We start from the raw sequence: 25154 nt of genomic DNA, 5'->3' as shown, positions 1-25154 counted from the left end.
ATTTAAAGTAGAAGATTTCATTCTTATGTAAACTTGGCTTCAGATGCTAGGTTTGTGGAAGAGACTGTGAGGACAAGTTCAGCTATGGGCAAAAATGCCTCTGTCACCCAGGACTGGCCAATTGCTTCCCAGTGAACTACAACAATGAGTTCACTCATTCTTTGTGAGTACTGTACCTTAGAAAAAATTTCTCAGACTCAGTTAGCTTGTAGGTCAGGTTGATAATCAGTGATGTACGTATTAGTCTCATGCCACTGCCCCTATTATATTCCTTTAACATAAGGAATATTATTGTTGCTGGGACTAAAACTTGGATTGGTAAAATGGGGAAACATTGTTGATATGTTATACTACGAGCCACGCTGTTTGTGGAGACTTTATCTTCGTTCTACTGGACATTTTTCCACTGCACATGGTAGCACTTAGAAATATCCTGTCATCTGGAGCTCTCTGCCTCATTGACTCACCTTCTCATTTCAAATCTCATCTCAAAATGTTTCTGTCCCTCTTGCCTGTCCTGCTGCTGTTGTTTTTCATTTTAATTCTCTGGTCTTATTTGGAAGTGCAAAATCTTGAAAGATGCTGAGTGCTTGAAGCTTCCACTGAATTAAATGCCCAGACCTCTCATGGTTTAGCCCTATCTCTGTAAAGCATTTTTGGACACAGTTGGCCTGAGTGATGCTGTACTAAAGAAAGTGGCATTATACTGTATTGTATGCAAAATATGTGCACTTTTAAAACAAGCTAGTTTATTTCTTACCAAATAGAAAATGAAGCCATTGTCTGACCAACAGCATTTCAAGGTTTACCGGAACATAAACCTGGTTGGGAATGTTAAGCTGGTTACACATAACTAATATGAATAAAGGTGGTCACTCACTATGGCTTAAAGATTTAGAACAATTGTTGCTCCTGTTACAAGGCAAACGCACAAAGAGCCATTGTGATAAGAGTACAAAATCTCTGTTTATTACCATGGGGCTGACATGCTGAAAGACCCGCTCTGCATGCCAGCACAAAAGCTTTGTTGCTTCAGATTGTTTGTTTATGTAAATTAAAATGGTTCATTTAATTATGCAACTGGAAGACTCTAAGCAACAAGCAAGGTGCTGATTGGATAGTTTTGTAGAAGGGGACTGCTGGCAAATCCTAGACAAATCCTGACATTGTTACTCTGTTTTCTGCTTTGCTATAACGCCTTCAGAAGAAGAGAAACTTGTTGACTATTCAAGCGGGGGAGGGAGAACAGTGAGAAAGGTAATAAGGTGTATAGCTTATTTTTTCTACAGTGGTTGTAGGATACTGGTACTTCAGTGGAAGTGTACGACCCAAAGGAATTAATTGGACACTACAGTAATCATGACAGAAGAAGTCCCAATTACATCTAGCATACTTGAGTACAATGGGAATGTACCACCTGAAAAAACTCAGCTGCAGGTCATTGATATTATTGATGAAATAGCAAAATCTGTTGGGACAGTTCCATGTGAAAATGCAGAAACCAGTCCTGAAGCTCCACTTAAAAAGGAAAATCAAGAGGATAACAAGAATTCAGTAGAGGACAACACAATATGTGGTGCTCTCGATGGGGAGAAGCAATGCGAAGGTAAAGTACAATACTGCTTCTTTTCAATTTGTTTGGGAAGAAAACCCAATCCTTTATTTTACATACAGCATAATGAATAATGGAATGTAATTTACATGTTATCAGAAACTCCACACACATGTATAGACATAAACCATGATAAGAGGTGATTCACAATCAGATATAAATTTGAACTAACAAGGAATGGAAACAATGAGAGAGAGAAATTATTAGCTGTCTACAGTATTGCTACAAGCATGGCAGGATGAAGTAAGAGCTCAAGAGATAAGCAGTTTTTAGTTCCCACTTATCATATACAGGTGACAGTATGTAACTATGAAAACTAGTCATCATCATTATTACTTACTCCCGTCATTAGTCACTTTCTCACTGTTTTGTGTCTTCTAAAGAAAAACAAGAGGAAAACAATGCAACTCTAGAGGAAGGATCAGCTGACATCCCTTCCGAGAACACTAGACCTGATGAAGAGAAATCAAGAGAAGGTAATGAGAAATGCTGTCTGATGTGTGGTATTTTGCTGATCATATGAACATAGGGATGGCTTTTGAAGAGAACAATTGCATGGGTATTTATTTTTCCAAATAACAAGCTAGGAAACTTATCCGAATCCTAATTCTGCAATGGGAAGTAAGTCACTCATGATTTATAGCACTGCTGAACCTTAGAAAACACCACTGGTACTGCAAGGTACAACGTGCCTGGATTAGCGTATCTGATTATAATGTTTAGAGAAGGGATTGCTATAGTTACCTTTCTTTTTCATTTATAAGCCCATCTAACTGTAATATCATTCATGTAGTATCTCCAGCTCTTTCCATACCAGCTTGCATGTGAATAGTAACCACCTCCTCAAATGCAGTATAGATCTATTTAGAAAAATATAGAAATATAACTCTGAAATATTTTTCACAGTTTTATCAATGTTAAAGTCAAGTGAGAGAATTACTATATGGAACTTTCAGGGATAGGTGCAGAAAAGCTGTATAAATAAATACTACCAAATATGGTAGCCTCAGAATCTGAGGATAATTACACTGGCTTTGATTAAGGAAAGGAACAATATATAAACATTTATCAGTGTCTACATTATATTTCATAGAAGCTCCATAGGTTTTGAGAAAGGAAATCATGATGGAAGCTTTTCCTTCTTAAGGTGACATCTATATTCCAACTGTGTTGCCTTACAAGTGTACAATAAAACCTAGTAAGTAATTTTTCACAGACTCCCCTCTCCCCAACGCCTACCCACAAGCACTTTATCTCTAAATTGCAGGCAGCTTTTTAGTACCTAACCAATTTAGCCTAATTAATACTTAGGACCCCACAGGCAAAATGTTGAATAGATCATTTGTTGCAACATCAGAGCGTCATTTAAAATAGAGATGTGCCAAATAGGACAAATAGGAGATACCCATCTAAATGTAGTCTGCCACCTTTGAATGGGAGAAGCAAGTATAGAATATGTCTTAAGGGAATATACAAACTACCTGTGATTAATCCAGCTGGCGACTGGATGTCACTGTTGCACTGTAAAAATACAGCGTAGGAAGAGGGTGAGATAGTTGGAAAACTGGTCTAATGGGCCTGTTTTGCCTCCCTCACTATATAGTTTATTCCCAAGGCTTATTAGAATCCTGGTTCCTGATAAGGGCCTGATCCTTCTCCCATTGACCTCATTGGCAAAACACCAGTAGATTTTAACAAGAACAGGATTGGGCCCCATATGAGCTACTTGTAGAATACCTACCCCAGTTGCATTGGCTCTTTTAACAGCTCTTTCTCAAGGCAAGGATACTTTGACCATACTGTTAAATTCCTCTTCTTCCCCCATCCACCCATAACAATCCTCTTACTTCATTTCAGTTTCCAGTGTCCTTCTTAGTCATTCCCCCAAGATCCCTAGCTATTTTCCTGTCAGTCATGGAGACCTCCTTTAGGTCTTTCTTCATTCTTCTGGTGGGTCAGTATTCTCTACTTCCATGATCTCTGCAAAGCAGAAAATCCAACTCTGATTATTTTTATAATGGAAAGTTTATTTTCCTGTTTGTTTTATTACTTTAGAAATATCAGATCTTGACTTCCTCCTTTTTTGGCTAGAGGGACAATTTTGAGTAAGATCTCTGGAGGACCTGGGTGGTGGTGGTATTAATTATTTTTTGTATTACAGTAGTACCTAAAGGTCCCATCTGTGATAAGGCTTCCCTTAAGCTAGATACTGTATAAATGCATGGTGAGTGACAGCCTGCCCTGAAGAGTCTGCAGTCTAGGTAGACAAGACAGACAAAGGGTGGGAAGAGAAAAAGAGGTACAGAAATATGAAGTGACTTGCACAAATTCACACATCAGGTCAGCAATGGAGCTGGAAATCAAAAGTAGAATCGAAAGTAGATCTCCTAACTTCCAGTCCAGTTACACTGCCTCCAATGAGGGTTACCTTCCATGAGGCTGAAACTGAGTTGCAGTTCTCTCATCTCAAGTGAGGGGGCAGGGACATTGAGGTAGAAGGGAACGTGCAAGCTTCAACAAGCCATTCCTAATTAGCTGTGAGACCATCTGCTGAGGTGTTAGCTTCCTTTGATATCACCAATCTAGGTCCTCCAAAAATCTTGCCAAAGTCTCTGGCAAAACAAGGGAAGTGGGGGAGGAGGGGCTTTAATAGTATGAGATCATGAGGTGAGGCCATCTTTCAACACTAAATGGCACAAACACAATGATGATATTCACTTTGCAGTTCCCCTTTATTTCAGATTCTCAGTGGGTACATCTACTACCATCCCACTGAAAGACCTAATGGCAAAGACAGTGCATGAATGATACATTTTCCAGTAGCTCCCAACTCTTTGTCAACACAATTCACCTTTAAAGGGCAATGACGATGGGCAAATCATCAGTCCCCATAACTCCTTTCTGAGCTGATTGTCCCCCTTCACCATGCTGGGGGGGGGGGGAGGGGTATTCAACACAGAAATAACTTTAAACTAGCCTCTGTTTTATTCTACCTTCCCTCCTCTGAAATTCTTTCAGAAATTCCTGGTTCACTGATGATATCTCAGAATGTATCATTCTGTGACCTCACTATACTACGGCTTGCACAAATTTTAATGAGATTCCTGGTATTTATGATGCCAGATACTGTTACATCCTTTCCGAACCATAAAGAGGAAGAACAGTGGATACTATTCAAATATCAGCATTGGGTAATAGACACCACACAGTTACCACGTAGCTTCTTATTCTAATTATAAAGGGAAAGTGTGAAACTGTGTCTCAGATACCACCCTGTGGTAATTAGTAGCAAGTGCCCACTTTTTAACTGTGGCCATTGGAGCAAGAAGATTTCACAGGGGGGGGAAAAAGGCAATGTTAATTAAAACTTATTTCTTTGCTGAATGCTCCTCAAAGCCAGGTTATTGAGGCTTTCAGCACACAGAAACCAGTGCTTAACTGAGATTTCGTTTTAGCTTTATGTCTCACATTTAATGAATGAATGAAGGGTAGGCTGAATCTTAAGTGAACAGCCCACTGAAACTTGGGACTCATTTTCCTTTCTCTTGAAAATCTTTTATTTCTCCCTTATAGGTGTAAGGATCACAGATTTTAGTAATATCTGTTTTGCATGGGAAAAATAACAAAAACATAAAAATACCATATATTTGGAGCTAAATAAGATGACTTTAAATATCAGGCAAATGTCCCAAAGATGAAATCTATTAGACTGAGGAATATTTTTCTACAGACAGTTCCATTATCTTAGTTCTAGGGACTACTCCTTCTCTGGCAGAATTATATGGTCTAGATGACCTAATATGTCTCCACCTTCTGATTTCTGCTGATTCTTTGAGAGAAAATGCCTCATATTTCAGGGCATACACTGATTTAGAGTGGGGATCAACGTGGGGGTTCCCCAAATGGCAAAGTATAAAAATAGTGTTTCTTGAAGATTTTATTCCCTTGAAACAAGTGTAGGCAACGTTACAATTGCTGTTAGAAACCAGAGTAGATGAACCAATTGTCTGCACTAAACCAGTGAACATATGACAACTCACCATTTCCTAAGGAGAAATTAGCAAATTGTATATTCACTTATATTAATCCAATTCATTTAAAATTCATATTAATTCCAAAAGCTATTCCCGGAACTCCCACTTTTCTTGTCTTTTTAGTCTTTTTTTTCTTCTGTTTTTTAAATTTCTTTTTTTAAGCAAATTACATTTGGAAAAATGCCTGTCTGCTCTCATTGATACCATGAAGAAAACATTGTCTAAGTTGTTTTTAGAACATTATCCTGGAAGGGTCTTACTCTTATGAATGGATGAAGGCTAAAGTGCTGATAACCAGTAGTAGAGTATGTGTTAATGGGGCCAGAGCTACCAAAATTTCCTAGAACCCTAGGATGGACTCCTGCTTGATTCCATACTTCTGGGGTCTCACTGTGCTTTCCTATAGCCTCTCATAGGGTAAGAGAAAGCCTACTTGCTGCAAAATGCTGCTAAGTCTTTGTGCTGATTAGTGTGCAGCTTGCTGTGCTTGCCTTAGATGAGGGAATGAAATAAAAACCAGTCGATGCAGCCTAGGGATCTGCAGTGTGAGCCGACGCCTGAAGATGTAGGATGTTGTCTCCTCCAGATGGCAAAGCCCCCTTTCAAATTGGGGATCCACATCCAGCCTTAAATCACCACAGCTGGCCACAAGGGAAACGGTGTTCGCTCCTTTTAAGCTGCATTGTCTGACAGAATCAAGGATTAGAATGCAATGCTGTCTGGTCTGTCAGTAACACGTCCATAACTGAAGAGATAACATATCGTGCATCTACTGAACAATGGTTTGTTATGACTCATGGAATAAAATCTTTGCTGTGCCTCCTTGAGAATGGTGAGAATGATCAAGAACATTACTTTCTGATTCTTTATTGGCTGAAGGTCCCATACCAAAGATTTAAAAGGTATAAACCATGAGGTGACTCTAACTCATGACTGTGTCATTGTAGACCAACCCACAGGATTAGAGTCATAACTCTTTTCCTAAAACTTTCTCCTCCCCCACTTCCCTAAACTGAGCAGAACAGGAATGCAGAGGAGAATCTGGCCCTTAGGGCTGGATTGTTCTCTCTTACTCACATTGCCTAAAATCTTTCTCTTCAGTGAGTCTCATTTTTGGGGATACTCGCTATATAGTGTACTCAACACAAGTAAGGATATCACAATATGGCCTGTATTGAGGGAGAAATGGTTTTAAAACAAAATCCTATAGGTTTGAATATACAGGACTGAGCATGTGCAGCAGAAAAGTCTGGCGAGCTGTTAGCTGTGCACTTATAAAAATATTGTGGTTTTAAAAAAACACTCACAGCAAAGTTGTTTGGTTACAAGCTCATTTGTTGAAGCAGGAAGAGATTGCAAATGCAATAGGCTTAATAATGTTTGAGCACGATGTTGTTGAGCTTGTAAGTACCGCCAGCCACTTTGTTGTGGGTGAGGGAATTTGTAGCACATTTGTAACTCTTGATCCAGGAGTGGAGTGACACACTTTGCAGGAGAAGATGGTAGAACCTTCTCTCAGTGGAGGCAAACAACTGTGCAAGGAAGTGATGTCACACTGGTTCCATGTTCAACTATCTTGGAAACCCTGTCCGGATTGCTGCATATAATGTCCAGTGGAACAGACTAAGGGGGTTGTTATCTGAACAATGGAGGATGGGAACACAGCAAGCAGGCGTTAGCTGTGTAGTGAAGCTGTTCCTCTTTGGCTAAATAATTTGGAGTGAGGGGACTAGATACTAAGTTTCCCACCTCCTAGGTGAGTGCTCTACACACCAGGCCATCAAGTCATTCTCACCTGCGTTCTTTGGCCACCTACTCATAAAGTATTTAGCCAAAGTGAGCTAGCCTCAACTGGGGAGACTGAAGCTGCCCCCATCAGAATATCCCATAGCCCAGTGACTGAGGAGCTCATGTGAGAGGTGACAAATTCCTGTTCAAATCCTGTTCTCCTCATCAGGCAGAGGGGGGACTTGAATCAGAGTTCTCCCACAAGCCAGGTGAGTAACCTTACCTCTGGGCTAAAAGTTATGAGAGAGGTGGTCCTACTTCAGCCATTTTGTGTGGAGTTAGGCAGCGTCTGAGCATGCCTACTGGATCGGGACCTACAGATGAGCTAGGCGGTAGAGCACGTATCTTCCCTCAGTTTGTGAATCACACTGGAGCTTAGGCGTTCAGATGTCTAGACCTAGACAGCAGTGCACATGCCCAGAGACAGAAATTTAGGCACGTAGGGAATTTGTACAGTTGAAATGTAGGTGCTGAGTGAGTATAGGTGCTTACAGGGTTAGGTAGCAGCTGAGCTGGGTTTTTGTGAATATCAGTAGCCCCGAAATCTGGGATTTAGGAGTCTGAACTGACAGTTAGGCACCCAAGTCTTTTTGTGAATCTAGCCCCAAGAGTTTTGGTTAACTATGCTCAAGATAATTGAGGTTGACTTTGGTGCTAGCTTAGCTGATGAAGCCTGTAGAGCTTGGCAGCTCAAGCCACAAACCAAATAGCTCTGGAATTATCTTTTCTGTAACAATAAACATGCAAAAAAGCAAAACAACTCCCCACCCCATACCTCCAGTCTAAACAAATCCAGCAATCTTCCCTCTGCCCCATACATGTTATGTTAATGCAATATTAATGGCACAAGATTGCCTCATAAGAGCATGGGCTGCATTAGTTCCTTGCACTGTTGGAAGAATATGGCAGGCCAGCATGCCCATCCTAGAGAGAGGGTAGAAAGGCTCCCTGTGCCCTTTCTCACCCAGCACTCCCATGCAGGAGCCGACCCACCATTTGACCCTAACATTGTGACCGTGTTGACATTAAAAGAGAAACTATGGCCCATGACACCCTTTTCAATTTTCTAACTTTTTGACATTTCCTGACTTTTGAGATCTTGATTTCAGGACCTTTATATTGCATTAAGACTGATTATTTACATTAGCCATAACAAACCTTGGCAAATCATTCACTATATTTAGATATGCTGTCACATCATGTCACAAGCCATTACTTTCCAACATCATGAAGGCGCACAAATTGATATTATTTATCACATCTATAATGGTATAGATGTGCATAGCCCTTTGCAAAACAAGTAAGTTCGTGATCTGTGCCCTAAAGAATTTACAATTGAAGGGCCCAATTCTGGCTGTGGTCCCATTCATGTCAATTAGTGATGCCTGCGAGCACTAATACCTAGTAATAAGAATTTGCAGAATCTCGCTCTAAACTGAGACTAGAAGGAGACAATAGGACAGGGAGGGGCTGGGGTTTGAAGTGATTGAAGACAATATGAACACAAGGTTACTTGGGAGAGTACTGCATGCAGTTGGGGGGTTTGAACCATGTGGTTCATTTATTTTAACTAGATAGTCGTATGCAGGTGTGTACATACAAACACCACTCCTTGAAGAAGGAAGTTGTTATGATTTGCATCACAGTACAATACAAGAAGGATGTGGAAAAATTGGAAAGAGTCCAGCGGAGGGCAACAAAAATGATTAGGGGACTGGAACACATGACTTATGAGGAGAAGCTGAGGGAACTGGGGATGTTTAGTCTATGGAAGAGAAGAATGAGGGGGGATTTGATAGCTGCTTTCAACTACCTGAAAGGGGGTTCCAAAGAGGATGGCTCTAGACTGTTCTCAGTGGTAGCAGATGACAGAACAAGGAGTAATGGTCTCAAGTTGCAGTGGGGGAGATTTAGGTTGGATATTAGGAAAAACTTTTTCACTAGGAGGTTGGTGAAACACTGGAATGCGTTACCTAGGGAGGTGGTAGAATCTCCTTCCTTAGAAGTTTTTAAGGTCAGGCTTGACAAAGCCCTGGCTGGGATGATTTAATTGGGGATCGGTCCTGCTTTGAGCAGGGGGTTGGACTAGATGACCTCCTGAGGTCCCTTCCAACCCTGATATTCTATGATTCTATGGTATAGAGGAGGACACTGGTAAAAACCACAAATTGGTACAAATAGTTATTCTAGGTACAAAACCCACCAATGGGCAGGTTGTTATAAACAAAGAAGGTGTGGTGGCATATCTGAGTGTTCATGGTGATAGAAAATCCAGCCTCAAGATGTAGTTAGCTCCTGACGCATAGTCCTGTTCTGGAAAATGGTTGCTCAGTTTATCCTGCACTTTCATGGTGGTGGGGATCTGCATATGTAAGCTATGGAAATCCAGACTAAAATTCAAATGCAACTTTAACATATTGCAGGATAAGAAATCCCTGTCCCATACTTTATCCGAAACTAATTGGTTTTTGCTACAGGGCCCTGTGAGGAGATTATTCCTGTAAGCACCAAAGAATGTGAAATAACTAGACAGGAAGAAAGGAACACAGAGCAACCTCAGGAAGAAACAGCTACTCATGCTAATGAGGCCGAGGAGTTCCAGACAGCAGGAGCCCAGGAAGAAGCGAGGATGCTTGAATCCAAGGAGCAAAATAAAGCTGATACACAATTAGAAGAAAGAGAGAATGTGGAAGAGGAGGAGGAGGAGGAAGTGCAGTTGATAGAAAGCAAGAAAGAAAATGGTGGGGAGTCTCCTTTAAAGAACCAAGAAAGTAACAGGGAGGAATGCCCTCCTACCAGCCCCAGTTTTAACTTCCAGCCTGAGAAACCTGAGGAGCAGCCAGGCTCAGGGAAAAAAAATGATATCTCCAGACATAGTTATTCTAGATACAATACAATCTCCTACCGCAAGATCAGAAAAGGAAACACTAAACAAAGAATTGATGAATTTGAGTCCATGATGCATTTATAAACTGAGGTGGGGAATTTGCCTCAGAGAGTTCATTTTGTTTTCCAAGACGTATCGCTTCATGTCATATCAAGTCATCATTTTTCCTTTTTGTATGTAATTTCATAATACACGGTGCAAATTTAACCTCCGTATTTCATTTTGAAATCATACAGAAGCATCCATAGGAGAGAAATAAAATCAACAGTTTGCTAAATATAATACAACCTGATTTAAAGTTTATCCATCCCCGTCTCCCCTATCCTTTTTTTGTAACAAGATTCAGGCACTAGAAATTTTTGAGCTAATTGGAAATTCTGTAGCTGCATGCAGCAGAAAATGATCCACGCCATTTGCCATTCTGGTAATTAGTTGGCAGCAGAACACTTCCAGTAAAACTAGAGAGTGCAGTAACGATAATAAAAGAGAGAACTGTTTGCAACAGCAATGCTCTCTGTTTTGAAATCTGTTTATGTTGATGTCTTATGGTGCACTAAAGCCGCCTTGCGCTATCACCAGTCTGTTTCCACTTTGTGCTGATGGAATAGAGGGCTAATTGCATAAGCATGTAAATATAGATTAACAGAAGATAAGCACATAACGTTTCATTTAACAAAGCAATAAATCCACAAAGTTTCCTCTTCTGACCCACACCCTTGTAGTGCTCCTTAATATAGATCTTTAATCTGGAATGCACTGGTGTAATTACAAACAGTTACATTCAGCATCTAATACCATTAGTATCATCTGAGGGCACCTCTTAATTTTTGGGTCTGAATGGCTGGCACCATATATAATTCATTTTGTAAATGTTGGCATTTGCTATTAAAATGTTCATGTTTCAATTAAACTCATTCTTGGGTTGATATATTCTGAATCTTTAGGAAATAGAGAATACTATATTACTTCAGATCTGCACTAAATGGTTTCATTACCGTAATAGATATTTTTGTTTCAGTCCATATATTTTAGTTAATATGATTAAGTTAAATGTAAAATGAATACAAAAAAAGTTAACATAATGTTAAGCTATATGAGAATATCTCTAGTAACTAAAAGCAGCCCCTTTTTGGTAAGTATCTTTTCCCCTTTCCCAAAGCATCACTTTGTAATAAAATTCCTTCCTCAGTAGCCTGTGTCAGCTGTAGTCAGAGTGTCACCAGCTACTGTGGGAGGAGATTTAATTGTTTTCAATTCAGAGTTTACATGAATATTATCTCTCTCTCTCTCTTTCAAAAAAAAAAAAAAAAGAGAAAAAAGAAAGCATGCTGGCTAAACATGATGTGAATGGTTAATTTATCCAATAGCAGCTGTGCCAACTAATATCCATACAGCCCATATGTATCTTTTGTGAATCTTCCATCAGTTACTGGTAAATTAGGTAATTGCATAGATACTGTACCATACAAATTGGAGGTCAGCATTTTATACACACACACACACACACACATATATATATATATATGGCATATATCACGTGTTTGTGTCTCTCTGTCTACCTGATAAAAACCCACAACACTGAAAATCAGTACTCTTCAAATGCTGCCATTTTGATCCAAGTTTTTCTCACAACATTTCTTATCCGTTTTAAAAATACTCAATATTCTTAAAACGCAGCTTAAATCTCAGATCGTAGTGAGATTTTCAAAACCAGGCACATTTGAAGCATCAGCTGTTTTAAGTCTCCTGAGCACATTTCACTATATGTGTAAACTCTTGAATAACTACAGTATGCATGAGCTGACATTGTTCTAATGTTTTAAAGAAAAATTCACCTTGGGCTGAGACAAGCTTGGCAAATTTCATCTTAGAAGGAATTTGTTTGGGAAAGTGGTCAGCAACGGAACAAGAGTGAGGGAGGAGGTTAGAAAGGAAGCTGGAACTCAGTGTTAAAGACAGGGGAATCTACCATACCTCCTAGAATAATAGGCTCTTTTAATAACTAGTTTTACATTTTCAGCAGCACCAAATATTGTTTTGAATTTTTCTCCTACATAAAAGACAATTATGTATTGGCTATATGTAACAACAACAACAAAAAAAGACAATTCTTCATTGTACAAACAAAACATAGTCCTCATTGTACTATTCAGCCTTGTTTATTTGCTCTTTGTTTTGTGAAAACCCAGTGGTTAGCTCTTATTAAGTTGTATTGCTGTTTTATTAAAAAAATAAAATGAACCAGACTACATTCCTGGACATTCAAGTGAGAATTACTTATTTTTTTTTAAAGTATTTCATTGCTGGGCCTGACTTTCAGTGGTGCTGAGCACCTGTAACTTTAATTGACTTCTGAAGTTGTGGTTGAAAAGCATTTCTGAAGAATCAGATCCCATCAAGTTCACCATCTGCAATTAACTGGCTTATGAAAGATGCTAGATAAGCACCCCTGGAGAATGAAGCTGATTATCCACTGAACAGGTACAGCATGGACATAAGCAACGTGAGTTTCCCCACATTGCCCCACCAATGTGTCTCAGTCCTGTCCTGGAGGGACTGTCTCTACTGCTAGGAAGGTAATGCCATCTTCAGGTCCATTCAAACTAGAAATTGCTGTTGAAACAATCGTAAAGGTGACAATTAGAGCCAATTGTGCTGGTGATTTTATGACCTAGATACTTCTGGACCAGAAGCTGGAACAAGATCACCAATTCATTTAATGTGACCACCAAACAACCATCAAAATAGTCATTTTGGGATGAGGATGAGCGTGGAGGGTGGAAAACACTGGCTGCATTGTGATTTTGATGATCAGTACTCTAATTGCTTGAGCCTTATTTGAAACCAATCACTTAAGGGCCAGCTTTTCAAAGGCATTTAGGAGGCTAAAGATGCAGATAGGCACACAATAGGATTTTCAAAAGCATCCAATGAGGTTAGGTACCTACCTACTGAAGTCAATGGGATTTAGGTGCCTTACCTGCTGAGATGGTTTTGAAAATCCCACTAGACAACTACCTACATCTTTAGAGGCCTAAGTGCCTTTGAAATCCAGCCCCTTGAGCTTAACAATTCCCCACCTTGCCATTCAATCTCCTTGACACTTGCCTTTGAATAAAAGTCATGGAATTTATTCTCTTTCTGTCAAAGGCCAATATGGCTAAAAATATTCTGCACAGAAAAAAATGGACAAATTCACCTCAGAGAAGCAGGCAATTTTCTGCAAGTGTGTGTATGTAAATACACAGGCACACATGTTTCTGGGTGGAATGGAGTGGAATGGGGTGGGGTTAGTTTTTATTACTTGTAGGTCAAATAAGCTTAGTTTTGGGAGGAGTGAGCACATCTAGAGGCTAAGCTGTGACTTTAGGCAGTCTTCAGCAGGTGATGGTGTGTGAAATCCACCATCTCAGGAGTAGAACAAAGGGAAGGGAATACTTATTAGGATGGAAGGATCTATGGACCTGATCCTATTCCCATTGAAGCCAATGACAAAACTCCCATTCACTTAAATGGTGCAGGATCAGGCCCCATGATAGATAACTAATTGGCATAGCTCAGACATATCTCAAAGACTTGGTTCCTTTCCACAGTGGAGGAACCCTGTCATGTGATGCTGGAGCACACTTGAGGATTTTTTCAAGGGTTTTAGAAAAGCTGATACTGAGGGATATGTTTTTTAAAATTTAACTATTTCAATGGCAACATTTTAATTTGGATTTCAACATCTCCCTGCTGTGTCAGCAACAATTACCAGGAACAACTACTAGATTCAATAGAGGAAGGTCTATTTGCATACGCTAAACTCAGTGAAATGCAAAATGCAAATAAACAGCATAATTGGTACAAAGTGAATTGGAGACTTAAAAGTGCTTTACATTTTAATAATCTACAGCAGTGATGGGCAACCTGCGGCCCACGGGCCACATGTGGCCCATCAGGGTAATCTGCTGGCTGGCTGCGAGACAGTATTTACATTGACCGTCCGCAGGCACAGCTGCCCGCAGCTTCCAGTGGTTGTGGTTCGCCATTCCCAGCCAATGGGAGCTGTGGGAAGTGGCACGGGCTGTAGGGAACTGCAGCCACTGGGAGCTGCGGGCAGCCATGCCTGCGGACGGTCAATGTAAACAAACTGTCTTGTGGCCTGCCAGCGGATTACCCTGATGGTCCCAGCAGGTTGACCACCACTGATCTATAGTGTTACCCAACAGTAACCCCGGGAAGGAAACATTTCATGGAATTTAGGAGAGCTAGTGACACAGTAATTATAGAGAAACTCCAGAACAGGATATTCATGTACAGTCCTTTATTTCCATGTTTTCTAACTTTTTTTGTATACAAATCAAACCAGGTTTTCAACTTCAGCCTTTTGGATCCAGACTACTTAGATAAATTGACGTGGTAAAGGCCTGTTATCTTACAGCATATATGGACTGTTAAAACTCCCCATAAATCACATTTTATAAAAGACATTTGTTCACATTTTAAAAACATTTACCCCTTTCTCATCAACATAGTAATGAACGAAGCTACCATTCTTAAAATTTCTTTTAAAATTGAGATATTTACACTGCATAGTGTCCTTGGGTACATATTTAAAATTCACAAAAAATGCTTTTAGTCAGAAATAGTCTCAATGTTTTGAATAGGTACAAATGGAAACTAAAACAAAAGGGTTATGTTCAGGAAGAGCTGTTATATGTGGAATGATACCTACATAGGACAATTCATCGCTTAAAACATAAAAAGTACTGAGCATCATTTGTAATACAAATTAAACAGTTCAGCTGCAAGTGGACAATGACCAAGGGTCAGATTCTGGCCACTGGTGGATGGCTGATTTGCAGAGCTCACATGCCCAAAGCCGGCCTAAAGTTGATTTAAGAGTATTGTGAGGTTGTGAATGACATCACTGGAAAGTGTTAAAATTGTTTATTTTATTTTTGAAAAGATGAGCATGATAATCATCTGTCCATATCCCAGCCAAGCAAGTCAGAGCCACTCATGGCTACAGAAGAGCTGGTAACATATGGACGCTTGTAGAAGACTTGCCAAAGGGAGTAAGGCTCATTCTAGTAAATGGTCTCACATTTTTCTAATTAGAAGTGATTTTTATTTGCATCTGTGAACTAAGGATGCTGGAAGTGGTAATGGTAATCTGGTCTCTTACATGGGAATGTCAATGGATTAGCAGGGATAAAGGTGTTCTTCATTGTCTCGTGGGCTCTAGAAGGCCCTCTTGGACAAATATAATTGTGAGTGGTTCCATGAAACCAAGAAAAACATATGCAGGCTTCTTTGAATATTTACTGAGTATGCCAGAAAAATGTTCTCAGACAAGGCTGATTGGTATAATCTGAGTGGTTCTTAATATTGTGTAACAGAACAGCAACAGTACTATTACCAGTAGTCCCTAGGGACATGCTAGAGACGTTAAGTAAGAGATACCAACACTGAAGTGAACATTTACACAAATCAGGAATAACAGTACCAGTGACAAGACTGGAAATGTGAAGTGACCATGACATATGACCATTTGGTGCATGTTAAGTGACAAATGATTGAATGTCAGCAAGCAGAGTTTAATGAAATTCATGCTCCTGATAAAACATGACGGCACAAACAACATCTGTGTAATTTTTCTGATAGTGACTGCAGGCTAGTTGTATTACGAAAGGGGAAAAAAATCAGGAAGACAGTTAGGATAGAAGCCAACTGTGATAGTCTGTTAGGTAAATCAATATTTTGGCAGGCTTAGCCTGTCAGATACTGTCAGTGTTGCACCTTGATGTGAAAAGTAAAATTATACAGAGGCCCTTTTGAAAAATCAAAGAGAAAAGACGAGTTATTTTGTAACCGCCTGTAAATATTGGAGATGGCGAAGGCTTGGCTGTCATGAACAACAAGATACGAACTGAGTTGACAGTTCAGTCCTATATATGTAGAGAAATGTGCTCATATTTGGATAAGCCAATTTTTCAACATACAAAGCAATGGCCAAAGAGTGTAAGAACTACATTTCTATTACGGACCATTCACACTTACACGAGTCTTCAGTTTGTCACAAAACATAACAAAAACATGAAAAAGGCATAATAAAAAGCTCGAGAAGAAAGTCCCATGTGCAAAACATTACAATACCCTGGATGTAGATATCATGTTGCAGCTGAATTTGACCCTATCAAAAAAGTAACTAAATGTTCTTTCACTAACTGATGACAGTTATTCCAGTACGATTCCCCCCTTCCCATACAACAGACATAAAAGATCTTTAAAAAAGTTTCACAGTATGAAAAATGTATGAGGATTAATTCATAAGGATATTCAGTATGTTGAGTTTTGTCAACTGCGTGTATTGATTCCAAATAGCTGTAAGAGTGAAGGTGAGTTCTCATTTTTACTGCACTCCATCTAATCCTATCTTCCATGTGAGGTACATGAATAAGTCAAGAACAGGAAGCACTAAATTCTGCAGTCCCTTTTCAGTCAAAACTCTTTTTTTAATATTATGGGCTAGATTCTGGCTGCAAACAGCCAGTGAAGAATTCCCCTGGTTTAAGGAAACTCTCTGCTGCAATAAAGCTGGCAGAGCTGGCTCCTTTGTCAGGCTCCCACCCATAGCACAGAGGGAGTATTGAGGTGGATAAGGAGGCGAGCAGAGCTCTGCTGCACTAAACAAATCCTCCACTGGTGTAGGTTCCCTTAGGGATCCTAGGTCAGAGATGTAAGCTGAATCATTGCAGACTGGCCAGGATCAGGCCAGATTCAGGGGCTCTAACTTGCTCCCTAACAGCTCCCCCAATTCCTCTGTGTTGGGAGGAGTTCAGACGCAAGGGAGAATCTAGCCCTATATGTCCCACTGACTCAACAACTGTAGCACTTTGATCTAAGAGAGTAAACATGCAAACCCATCTTCCAAATCAACTCTTCATGAGAGAAGAGTCAGCACTTACGTGTCTCAGCTTCTAGGTTCATAGGCTTAAAACTTATCTGGAAATTCTGAAATGGAACTATGGGATATGTAGTCTTAGGGGACAATTCTGCCTTCAATTCTGAGGGGTGGATCTTCACTCAGATCTTCTACCCTCTCTTCATGCACAGAACTCCTATCCCTGGACGTGTGGAGCTCCTACACGCTGTCTCCCCTTCCTATGAATATTCTAAATCAAATCTGGAGAGTTCTATACACACAAAAAGGGCAGATCAACGCAAAGAGCCACCATTATACCCTTTCTCTGACAGAAACTTTTATCAGAGTGTTCCGTTGGTTGCTTTCCAGTGAAGAGAATGCAAAGCAAAATAACAAAATATAAGGCTCAACTGTGCTCTGGCTTTGGGGAAGTGTCCAAGGGATTCAGGAGGGCACGAGTCCACGTGTTCAGCTGGGCACAGGGTCTGCAAGGAGCTACTGCTGCTAGTGATATTAGCCAGTCCAAAGGCTCATAACCCTGCCATGCCTATTGAACTGGTTAGCATAGCCGGTGGTTGTCTGAAGGAGGTAATATGTAGTTATAAGACGATAAGGGGAGTTGAAGGACTGCGGATAGGTACTAGTGTAGGCCAGGCAAAGAGATCCAGCAGGAAGGAGTTGGATGGGAAGGCTATGAGAGGAACTCCAGAGCCCTGCTGGGGGTGCTCTATTAGTAAACCAATCCCACGCTTTCCAAAAGGTTCAAGCTTGGTTTGTAGAAAGCAAACTTTTAGCCAATTCTTATACAACTGCTTTGCCCGTCAAAGTGTAACATCACATGCTCTTTATCATTAATCGATATAATACCAAGGCTAGCTCCTGCCCTCCACTATATGGTTGCACTAGGGCATGAGCAGACACAAGGAGTCACTTCCATCCCCTCTCCCTACTAGCAGCAAGGTAGAAACTATTTAGTGCTGAGGGGAGCAGAAGGAGATAGCACCAGCTATTATGCCATCTGAAATGCTGGGCCTTCAAGTGGGCAAAGTCAGTTAGGAGACGTCTTCCTCCTGCAGTCAGCGAGTGCACATGCTGCATTCTGCCCATCCTGAGACATCCTTTTCCTGTGCTTCCACCTGGTACACAGCTGTCACCACCACTCTGCTCCCACCAATGCATGGCTCCTCCAGTGAAGCGCAGGGCGTACCCTATCTAATGGGATGCTAAATTGCCCTATCTTAGCATCACAGATCAGCTACAGTTCAGCCAATAAAATGGATTTCAAAAAATATATCGGTGTCTATACTCAACAAACAGGAATGTATTCAGCAAAAGCCTCATCTGCTATTACATACTTTTAACAACTGCCCACATTTTCATTCATCTGGAAGAGCAGAATGAGATGTCTTAGGTACAAAAACATTCAACGCTTCCATGACAGATTATTTTCTATTCTAAGAAAAATAAAGATTCCATTTTTTCCACAGTGGCATGAAAAAGGAACAGGCAATTAACGTAGAATCAGAGTTCCTCAGCTTTTGCCCCCCTTGTGTTAAAAGTTTAACATTATTTAAGCTTTTCTGGTTTGCTTTGCGTGGAATGCATATACAGTACTATTGCATAACATGTGGCCAACCCAGGAACCTGTAATGCAGGAGCCATGAAATCATGCCCAACAGTGTGTGGCTGCCATCTTGGATTCACTAGTAGTGAGAAGCAAGGTCTGTTTTTTTCAGGTTAAGCAGGCCCTTTCTGAGGATCTTCACCCCATCACCACACCTGTTCCCACACCCTCTGGTTTATTTTCCCTTTTCATGGCTCTGTGCTGTGCTCAGGCACTTCTTTCTGGCAGAGAAGGGCTGAATGGAGAGTCTCTTTAGAGTCTACTGCATTCATACTGTTCTTGCATTGGCCCAGAGAGTTAGCTGTAGAGATAGATAAGGCACATCCCACCTACCCACTGAACACTGCTTTGCAGCCTAACCACTCCTTGCCCATCCAGGAAGCAGGAGGTCAAACCAAGGTAGCAAATTCAAGGTGCCTGTGTCAAATACAGCACTTATAGGGCCTTGCCTGCTGCCAGGTTAGAAGTGCTTAAAGAGTTATACTTTTTGTGATTAAAGACGGGCTTTTGTCATGGGAAACCAAGCTTCAAAAGTGGCTCCAGGCACCTACCTTTCAGAATCAGTGAATCCAATTTGGTAGGAGCAGGTTCCTGTGATCCTGGCTGGATTTTTAGGTACTGGGTCTAGGGTACTTTCATTTTGTTGGCGTGTGGAGGAATAAATGAGTAAATGTGGATCTTCCAAAGAGCAGCACAACATGCTTCCTGCAGTCACAGGGGTTGAACCCTGGAACTATTTCTGGTAACTTGCATTAATCTCTCTGAAGCTTAAGGTGGGAATGAGGAACTTTAGAAAGTATTTCCATTTACTGAAAAAACTTTCACTCAACCTTTCCCTAGTGCCCCACAGCGTGTGGAAAACATGCCTGTGTGTTTTAAACCATATCAAACCAGATGTGCTGTTGCTTGATATTTTGATCTCTCAATATGGTGATTTAAAATGATGGATTTAAATTACCATTCAGAAATGAACGTCCAATTTTGTAAGTGCTGTCACAAATCTCACAGACGTCATTCTTGAATTCACACGATTTGAATTTTCTGTTTCTGTTTTGATCGTGTTCTCTTCAGTCAGCATAATAATTTCCAAACTGCCATTTCTGATAAGGATTTGAGGCGTCACAGGCATTAACCCTCAGGGTTTTGTGAGACTGATCCACTTCCAAACATGTTGGCTGCTGAAGGTGTTCTAAAACCATGTGATCAATCTAAAGAGAAACAGCACATGACAATAGGTAACATGACTCGTACAGCAATTGTTATTAGAGTTAGGGAAAAAAACTGGAAAAAAAAAGCTTCAGAAATTATACTCAGTTTTCCCCAGTGGAGATTTCTGATCCCCTAGGATGCACCCATTTTTGCATTTCTGCATTATGTAATGATTCATTCATAGGCTTCAAGGGAATTTTGGGTGGGATCCAAAGTTTACACCTGTTGTTGAACTACAACTATATTATATCTTCTGTGCTTCATGGGATTTTAATTCTTTGGAAATTAACGGATTAGTTCGCTTGCTGTCTGAATAGTAATTATCATGCAAAGGAAATAACTCCAGATGGCATTTGCAATATAGGATAACATATGGCAGGAGACTTTGGTTTTCATACTGTGGTATTTCGCAACTGATGAAGTAAAAGCACACTTACTATGATGAAAAGTGTGTTAGGTAATTTGTTAATTAAGTCCAAGAGCTGGAATGCTAAATTGGATTATGAAATCGTGAGGAGTTTGAATGATTAGGGGCCTTATTCTGATCCTTCTGCACTTATGTGTGCATTTTTTTAATCTACTTATACATATTGCCAATATGGCAATACTACAAGTATCCTCAGCGGTAGGGACATTTTTACATTATTGCTTTTCTCTGTATAACATTTGATAGTATAATTTAAGTCATATATCTTGGTGAAATATTAGCGAAATCACCAACAGACTATTTTATTTGAACAAATAATGGGGCTTTGTATGTGTATGACAAATTCATTGAACGTGCCATTGTTCTGATGCGGATTATGACACCTGATGAGTGGGAACAAATGCTGTGGGAAAGCAGGCCATAGTGACAGGTATAGGGTCCCTGGTATGGAACCCAGATAGGGTGACCAGATGTTCTGATTTCATAGGAACAGTCCCAGTATTTGGGGCTTTTTCTTATATAGGCTCCTATTACCTCCCACCCCATCCCGATTTTTCACACTTGCTGTCTGGTCACCCTAAACCCAGAATAATGGGTAGGCCTGGGTTCTCCTACCAACCACTGGGGACATGGCACAGGCCAAGCAGAGGACAGCAGACTGCCTGGGCATCCTGGAAAAACCTGGTTACATTTACCTTGGAAGGGGGAACCATGGAGTTATCTGGCTGGAGGGCTAAGTCACAAAGAGGAATCTGTGATTCGTAGAGTGAAAGGGGTCTGTAGAATGAGAGGACAATAGGAGAGACACTTCCAGAAGAGGGTGCAACACCTGGCTGGAGCTAATCCCCAGGATGGGCCTGGAGGAGTGCCACCAACAGTGAGTAAACACTATGACAGTCCCCCATTCCCAGAGCAGTGCTGACTCCATTGCGCACACACACAGAAGTAAACCAAAAAAAGCCATGTTTGTTTTTACTTAGAGATGGACCCTAACCACAGCCCCAGATTTGAACACTGGGCTTGAGAGGAGAAGATTAAGATTAAATCCCCTTTTGTGTGGACTTCTTCAGACCTGCAGGAGGGGAGAACTAAGGGTGCTCATTAGCTTCATTTACAAGGCTTTTGGTGGAAGATGTTTCCCTCCATTACCCCACATCCCCAGTGTATAATTTACTGTATAAATTCTGTTTCTGCAAGGAAATGTGCTACTGACTTATTTTTTATTTAAATGTCTCTAGAGTCCTTTCACTTGCTTTTTAAGCTCAATGGTGCAGAAGGTCCCCAGTGATGTTTCAGATGTAAAAAGTAACAACTTTTGAAATTGAACTTTAATCTAATCTAGAAAGTTTTGGTGTCAAAAACTAAGTCTTATTTCTCTCCATCTTTCTGTTTTTGTGTGTGTGTGTTTTGTGTCTGGCTTTTGCTGCAAAGTGGTTGAAGAGTTAGACATTTTGAACTTTGACTATCTGTTGTTAGGATGTCATAAATCAGGAGTTCCTTGTTCAATTAATTTCAGTTTTTGTGGAAAATTTCTACCTTGCCTCAGAACTAACCTTTCTAATTCTGAGATTAACATTTTGTGGATTTTAGGTGGTGGCCAAATTTGGATTAAAATGGAAACTCAATTGCAACCTTAACAATAAAGCAATTTCCACACTGCTCAGCAAAATAAGAATCACTCAGCCTGTCTCCTTCTCAATTTCTGGGTTTATATTTTATGCTAACACAAAAATATATCCGTTTTAAACCTGTGTTACAAATCCAATTACTGTAGTCAATATATAAACTTTTTTTCCTCCAAGACTTTTAAAAATAATAGATACAATAAACCTTAAAATTGAGCAAGTAACTTCATCTCACTGTGCCTCAATTTCCCACCTGTAAATAGAGATACTAATAATACTTCTTCTCTTCCACCCTCTCTTGTCTATTTAAATTAAAAGCTCTTCAGGACATAGGCTGGCTCTTGTGTATGTATAGTGCCTAATGTAAATAGCCTTCATCATGTCTGGGAGCCCTACATTCCACAGTAGTACAAATAATGAATAATAGTCACCCTCACTAATATTCAAAACAAAATAAATAAAATAAAATAAAACATCCACATTCGGGAGATATTAATTGTAACATGTTGGGTGATGTTTTGTTTTTCTTCATACAGTTACAAGTCCCTAGCCTCTGTTTGTCAGAAGCTGGGAATGGACAACAGGGGATGGATCATTTGGTGATTTACCTGTTCTGTTCATTCCCTCTGGGGCACCTGGCATTGGCCACTGTCGGAAGACAGGATACTAGGCTAGATGGACCTTTGGTCTGACCCAGTATGGGCGTTCTTGTGTTCTTCAGTGGGCCCAGAAAGGATAATATTTCACTGGGGGGAGTTGAGAAGAGGGGGGAAAAAGGCATTCAAGTCTTTTTGGCTTGTGAGTTTCTATGGCTGTTTTCGAAGGAGGGGGACTGACAGTGATAACTTTCAACTGTCTTTCTCCTCACAGGGCTGGTACTATATGTTTCCAGTGTCCAGGGCTTTCCTAAAAACTAATCTGATCTACTTCAGTGAACTAAAGGGTATATTTCAGGCTTGTCACTAGTTCAGTCCTATGCCGGTACAATCATCTGTGCCCAATTGTGTTGAATTGGGTATTGTGGCTTTGTAAAATGAAACATGATTTCTGTATCCTAGCACCAAATGTATCTAGCTTAAGGCTTGAAGTTCAGCCTGGAACAGTTTCTGACCATCAAAAATTGTCACTGTACCTACTGTGCAATCCGGTCTCATAAATGGCTGACAATTTTCTTTTATTTTTACAATATATCCTTGCTTTTGTAAGGAGTGATTTTTTTTTTTTTTTTGGTTTGAGGAGGGTTTTTTGTTGTTTGGCTAAAAAGAAATGAATGGAAGGAGAGTCAATAATGGAATATCTTATTGAGTATCGATCGGGTAACACAACAGCTACACTTTTGTTTCCTAAATGGAAGGCTCCTCTAAAAGCATGTCATTTCAGAGGGGGAAAAATCATTTCTAATAATTCATGGAATTCTTTAATGCTTAGAGTTATCTACAAGCCTGAATCTTTGACTTTGCTGGACACAGGGGTAGGAAAAAAGAGAACAAAATGTCATTTGAATGATTTTGTGTGTTTGTGCCAGGCTAGTTTCACTATGTTACATTTTGCTTGGTGCAATGCTAAGGCAGCACATTGCTATACACCACCCTGAAAGGTAAATGGGGCCATGGGAGTGAAATCACACTGGCAGCTGGTTAGCTTTCAGTGTAACCTGGAGGAAAATAATCCTGAGGATTGAAAACGGCATGAGCAGAGTAATGATCAGAGTGCCTGAAATAATTTGAAGTAATGCATGCCTTAGGAAAAAGGTGATTTTTGTCAACCTCTTTTTTCCTCATATGTATTGAGAAATTCACAAAGAGACAAACTAAATGTGTGTCTTTGTGTTTCTCTTTTATCTTTATGAATTTGGTATAGTCTCTCAGTGCCAAACACATGAAAATCATACAACACTGGCAATAAGTATTGTTTTCCTTTTGTTTAGTTTTATTTCAGGTGTAACTATGGTGGTGGTGGAGGGGAAATCATTACAAATGCTCTACTTACCAGTTCTGGTTGAAAGGCCACCAATGATTTATGCAACCATTTCAGGCTATTGTTTCTGTTATCGCAAGGGTACAGGCCCAGTGTTCTCTTTGCATCTACTGGTGCTACACAGAAGTCCCCATGTTTTATTAGTCTCAGCCAAGTGTAGTTGAACTTCTGGTTCTGTGGAGGACAAACAATAGCAGACTGATTTCGGTTTGGGTTTTGTGAGCTATTTCCCTTTATTTCTGAATCTTATGCATCTAATCCAACCACATAAATCTAGGCTTTGTATAATTGTTCCAGATATGCCAGACTCTGTTTTATTAGTATGAATCCGGAGCAAATTCACAGAATAAAGTTCCGGTCTAAGGCCTGATCGTGCTCTCAGTGACCTCAGTAACCAGACTACTTCTGACTTTGATTAGAGAACAGTCTGTCTCAAATCAGCTGAAATCAGAACATAGCCCAATAACTCAAAGCTTTCTAACGTTTGCATTAACAATGTACTAGTACAGGGATTCTCAAACTATGTTCAGCAAAGCATTTCCTGGTGGCCCACAGAGAGGAAAACTGAGTACAGGGTAGTTGTGAGGGTGGGAGAGGAGAGGATCTCTTTTATAAACTGGACTGTAGAAATGAAGAATTGGGGACAACACCAAAACAAATTCTGAAAAGGGGATTTGTCTGCTACAGCCGACACCAGCTTGCAATGGTGGGGATTCAGGACTGGACTTCTTCGATGGCATAACAGCGCTCAGTGACAAAAGGCCAACCCTGCCCCCCTTAGGACAGTTACTCTTGATCAGTCCTAGCAGATGCCTTGGTGTCTATATTGGCTAGTAAACAGTGGGGTATTACCCATCAGGAGGCATTTCCTATAAAAGACAGCAGAGGAAAGTAGCCCCCCGTTCCTGCAGCAACTGCCATGCACCCTCCCTCCCATGCTGGCTTTGTTGTTGTGGTAGAGTACACTAGTGGCCTATTGTATTTAAAGTTTTCTCTCCACTATGGGCATGTATGGAATTTTGCATTTGAGTTGCATTTCAGCCAATTGCAGACTTTTTGGT

At 40.3% G+C, this 25154-nt stretch overlaps 2 protein-coding genes across 3 annotated transcripts in view; one reads left to right on the top strand and one right to left on the bottom strand.

Annotated features, from left to right (window-relative positions):
• The first annotated feature begins 1198 nt into the window (after positions 1-1198).
• On the top strand, positions 1199-12525 carry ERMN (ermin). Its single transcript, XM_073305522.1, has 3 exons — positions 1199-1606; positions 1996-2088; positions 9912-12525. Exons 1-3 carry the CDS (start codon positions 1360-1362, stop codon positions 10403-10405), a joined length of 834 nt encoding a protein of 277 aa, XP_073161623.1. The 5' UTR covers positions 1199-1359; the 3' UTR covers positions 10406-12525.
• GALNT5 (polypeptide N-acetylgalactosaminyltransferase 5) overlaps positions 2424-25154 on the bottom strand; it is a 50265-nt gene continuing 27534 nt past the window's right edge. The window contains exons 9-11 of one of the 2 annotated variants that reach the window (XR_012154260.1): positions 24106-24267; positions 19814-20063; positions 2424-2472 (exon numbers count right to left, since the gene is read on the bottom strand). Coding sequence is in view for 1 of the 2 variants with exons in the window: in XM_073305521.1 (XP_073161622.1) it covers positions 19923-20063; positions 24106-24267 (303 nt within the window). In the remaining variant the exon portion in view is untranslated. Of the gene's footprint in view, positions 2473-14612; positions 20064-24105; positions 24268-25154 lie in introns of those variants that run through there. The other variant, XM_073305521.1, reaches the window with a different exon arrangement.

Source organism: Lepidochelys kempii, chromosome 11, assembly GCF_965140265.1.
Source record: "Lepidochelys kempii isolate rLepKem1 chromosome 11, rLepKem1.hap2, whole genome shotgun sequence".
In the NCBI taxonomy this organism is placed as follows: domain Eukaryota; kingdom Metazoa; phylum Chordata; order Testudines; family Cheloniidae; genus Lepidochelys; species Lepidochelys kempii.
This window is presented reverse-complemented; position numbering and strand designations above follow the sequence as displayed.

Bases quoted from the DNA above. Each gene is read 5' to 3' on its own strand.
- ERMN (XM_073305522.1), top strand. From the start codon at position 1,360: ATGACAGAAGAAGTCCCAATTACATCTAGCATACTTGAGTACAATGGG. The intron at 1,607-1,995 runs GTAAAGTACAAT...TGTCTTCTAAAG, and splicing joins TGGGGAGAAGCAATGCGAAG to AAAAACAAGAGGAAAACAAT. The intron at 2,089-9,911 runs GTAATGAGAAAT...TTTTTGCTACAG, and splicing joins TGAAGAGAAATCAAGAGAAG to GGCCCTGTGAGGAGATTATT.